This window comes from Xenopus laevis, chromosome 7S (assembly GCF_017654675.1).
Source record: "Xenopus laevis strain J_2021 chromosome 7S, Xenopus_laevis_v10.1, whole genome shotgun sequence".
NCBI lineage: Eukaryota > Metazoa > Chordata > Amphibia > Anura > Pipidae > Xenopus > Xenopus laevis.
The window spans coordinates 65,894,699-65,898,627 of record NC_054384.1 but is presented as its reverse complement, the minus strand read 5'-3'; the positions used below and the strand labels follow the sequence as shown (position 1 = coordinate 65,898,627).

Sequence of the window (3,929 nt, the reverse complement as noted above, 5' to 3'; positions counted from 1 at the left end):
TTGCCACCATTGTTTTTAATTCTTAGGTCCCCTTGCCACCAATGTTTTTTAATTCTTAGGGCCCCTTGCCACCAATGTTTTTAATTCTAAGGGCCCCCGTGCCACCAATGTTTTTAACTCTTAGGGCTCCTTGTCACCAATGTTTTTAACTCTTATGGTGCCTTGCCACCAATATTTTTACCTCTTAGGGCCCCAGGCCACCAATATTTTTACCTCTTAGGGCCCCAGGCCACCAATATTTTTACCTCTTAGGGCCCCAGGCCACCAATATTTTTACCTCTTAGGGCCCCAGGCCACCAATGTTTTTAACTCTTGGGGCCCCAGGTCACCAATGTTTTTACCTTTTAGGGCCCCAAGTGACCAATGTTTTCAACTTTTATGACCCCAGGCCACCAATGTTTTCAACTCTTAGGGCCCTAAGCCACCAATGTTTTTTATCATTTAAGATTTAAAGAAGGGGAAGGTCATTTCATGAGTATATTCTCTCCTGACAGTAGCACAGATTTCCAGTGGGCAACACAGTTCCTCGTTTGTCATTGCCTTTATTAGGACCGGCTAGTGTTTGACCAAAGGATTTAACCTACTGCCTTATATTTACACATCAGAAATGCAGAAAATTTCTACTAATACATTTGATTTAGGTTGAGTTAGGTAACTGTTTAAAGAGTCTACCTTGACCAAAAGTTACTGTTCCAGGTTCATGTTCATGTGAACTTTGGTACTGAGTGGGGGGGGGGGTCATGGGTCCAGTGGCAGGGTTGGCCCAACTTGCACCTACCTTCCTTATTACCCCTCAAAGCTCTTGCTCGCCTAGCAAACAATGGAGTGTGTCATTGTGGGGGCAGGAAGAAATATAATAATCCTCCATCGCTTTAGCAGGAATCCCCCACCCAAAACAGATGTCTTGTAAGCTGGAGAGAGTGGTAACCAAAAAACAAACAGTGCAAAGAATTCACGCGGAATTTCACCTGACGAACGGGGAACGTTGTTTGATGCATTAAACACACCAGGGGTAGGACCCCGGTTTAAATCACTCTTTGCTTCTTCAAACCAAAAAAAACAAAAAACAAATCCAGCATAGGCGTTCCCCAGTATCAAGCACCTTCATATACTAAATGTCTGGTATAGGATAAATAGGCTGGTGGGAAGTGGATGGAATTCCAATGTTAAGAAAGGGGCAACGGACTTGAATGGAAATGCTTACATTGTGGCCTATGGAGTAAAGCAATTTTGTAGTTCCTTCCAATCATTGGCGATCAATATGTGTCCTTAGTAGAACGAGGCACAGGAGCCCCTTCCCTCAATATTCACCATAGGGATTAAGGAAAAACGCTGAGACATATTTATAGGGAAACCTGGCAGGGAGCACAGGATTTATTGAAATTAATAGCTTATTTTTTATTTGGGCATCCCTAACGACCAATGATCCAGAGGAAGGAGAAAAACCCTAGAGTACTATGAGGACCAATCTGCACTGAAGGTAAAAATGCCTTCCTGACTCCTAGAAACGGCAGTCGGTTTTACACCCTGGATCATGCTAAACACCCCCTCCTATACACACCCTTACCTATACACACCCCCTTCAACCTCTCTCTCCTATACATAACCATCCCTACTGTAGATATCCCCCCATCATTACCCCTACCCTCCCTCCTGTACATAACTCCGACCCTTCCTCCTGTACATAACCCCTCCTGTACATAACCCCTCACCCCACTCCTGTACATAACTCCCACACTCCCTCCTGTATATAACTCCCACCCTTCCTCCTGTACATAACCCCTCACTCTCCCTCCTGTACATAATCCCTCACCCCACTCCTGTACATAACTCCTCACTCTCCCTCCTGTACATAATCCCTCACCCCACTCCTGTACATAACCACTCACTCTCCCTCCTGTACATAACCCCTCACTCTCCCTCCTGTACATAATCCCTCACCCCACTCCTGTACATAACCCCTCACTCTCCCTCCTGTACATAATCCCTCACCCCACTCCTGTACATAACCCCTCACTCTCCCTCCTGTACATAACCCCTCACCCACTCTTGTATACAACTCCCACACTCCCTTCTGTACATAACCCACAAACACACAGACAGACACACAGACATACGCCCTTGGGAGAGGTAAACCGGAAGGATTTAGGCCATGGTGTTGGGTCGGCAGCAGCAGTTGAGTCTTTGGGTGGAATGCTGAAAAGAAAAGATTTAGAAAGTGTTGACATAAGAATAAAGACAAATACTTGTGTATTTATGATATTAAAGGTACTATTCATTGGGCCTGTGGGGACTGTTTTGGTCTCTCTACACATGGAATGCCTTGGCCTATTATGAATCTCAGTCTGAGCCTGCGCCATTTATTCTTTTATATGCTTTGATCACCTGGTGCCAGTCTATTACCCAGTAGCAACCCATTTCCAAAGGTGGATATCTAAGCCAGATGTCCAGCAGCCCTATAAGCATTACCTACCTCCCCTGTTATTGGCCTGCTATAGAATCAACACTTTATCTGCAGACTTCGATCTCTGTCAGCAACCTCTTACAACCTAAAGGCAGCCAAACATCGGTCTATGGGGTGCCCTCAAAGTAATCCGCCTGCGGGCTCAACAGACGGTGTATGATTTCCTTTTATTGTTCTGATTGAAAATGCTCAGGAAGTAAAGTGGAGCTGCACTGGACAACATGAGGCATCTCTAGATAATGGGTAATTGTCAGTAAATTGATACATTACCCATACTCTCCGGAGCCTCTTCATGATGGCCTTCCTAAGCTGTTTTCGCAGGGTTGGCCTCTCCACCACCGGAGGATCTTTGATGATCTCTTCCACCTCAGGAGCTTCTTCTTCTCCATCCGCTCCCTCTTCTTTCTCCTCCGCTACAGGAGTTTTCTCTTCGTTTTCTTCAGGAGGTCCTACCTGTTCTTCTTCCCCTGCAGGAGACTGCGTCTCCGTCTTCTTCTCCTCCACTGCAGGTGCTTGATGTTCTTCTGCAGAACCTCCTACTTCCGCTCCCTCTTCTTTCTCCTCCTCTTCAGGAAGTTGCTTATCTTCAGCGGGAGCGCTTTCCTCTTCTTTTTCTTTATTGGAGCTTCCTCTTCTTCTTCTCCAGGAGCGGCTTCTGCTGCTGCTGCAGGGGTTCCATCATCATCCTCCTCCTCTTCTTCAGCTGCAGGACTTTGTTTCTTACTAGGTTTGAAGGGAAGAAAATGTAAAAAAAAAAAAAAGGGTCATTATTGTAATTTGTTTCCAAAGTATTGCAACTACAATTCTGATCACTGGAGGATTAAAATAGCCAGATAGCCTTGTACCTAAGAAATAACATTATGCCTGCTACACACCTGTCCCTACTGTAACACATTGGGCAGTTACTGAGCTGAGTAAGTTCCATGCTAGACTTCACCCAGTGATACATGCTGAAATACATGCTATGGTTGTAGGGACCTAAAAAAGTTCAACAAGTTTCTGTGCTATTTACTATTAGTATGGCCAAAGCACCCAGAGGTACGAGAAAACATCTATTTTTTGAACGTTATGTGCCAGTAAGTGTAATTGAAAGTGTTAATTGCAAAATACATACCCAGCAGCTTCCTGTAGCTTCTGCTCTCTCACAAACTCGTTGTGCAGCTGGTTAAGGTGTTGGTTGATGGTCTGTGAGCACATGGGAGGCACAAGGATAGGAGCAAAGGGGAAAGAAAGGAGACAGTTAGGATTATGCCTGTAGATGTGCTGCTAATAGTACCTTTATATGCTGAGGGCAGTGAGGGTGTGGGATTCCCTGCCGGCAGCTGATGATGTGATATTGTTCAGCCTTTTCTCATCATAGGGAGAAAAAACCCCAAATCACCCCGTGTGCAGTTGTCCTGATTGCAATGGACCAATCAAAGTTCAGTATCTAGTTGTTAAAACACCCAAGAAAAGCATCAGGGAC

General features: G+C 45.2%; 1 protein-coding gene across 1 annotated transcript; it reads right to left on the bottom strand.

Moving 5' to 3' along the window:
• Window positions 1-1,965: 1,965 nt before the first annotated feature.
• Window positions 1,966-3,661, bottom strand: LOC121396028 (cilia- and flagella-associated protein 251-like). The gene is made up of 3 exons (XM_041570622.1): window positions 3,579-3,661; window positions 2,735-3,098; window positions 1,966-2,196 (listed from the first exon to the last, which is right to left on the bottom strand). Exons 1-3 carry the CDS (start codon window positions 3,659-3,661, stop codon window positions 2,146-2,148), a joined length of 498 nt encoding a protein of 165 aa, XP_041426556.1. The 3' UTR covers window positions 1,966-2,145.
• Window positions 3,662-3,929: the final 268 nt, after the last annotated feature.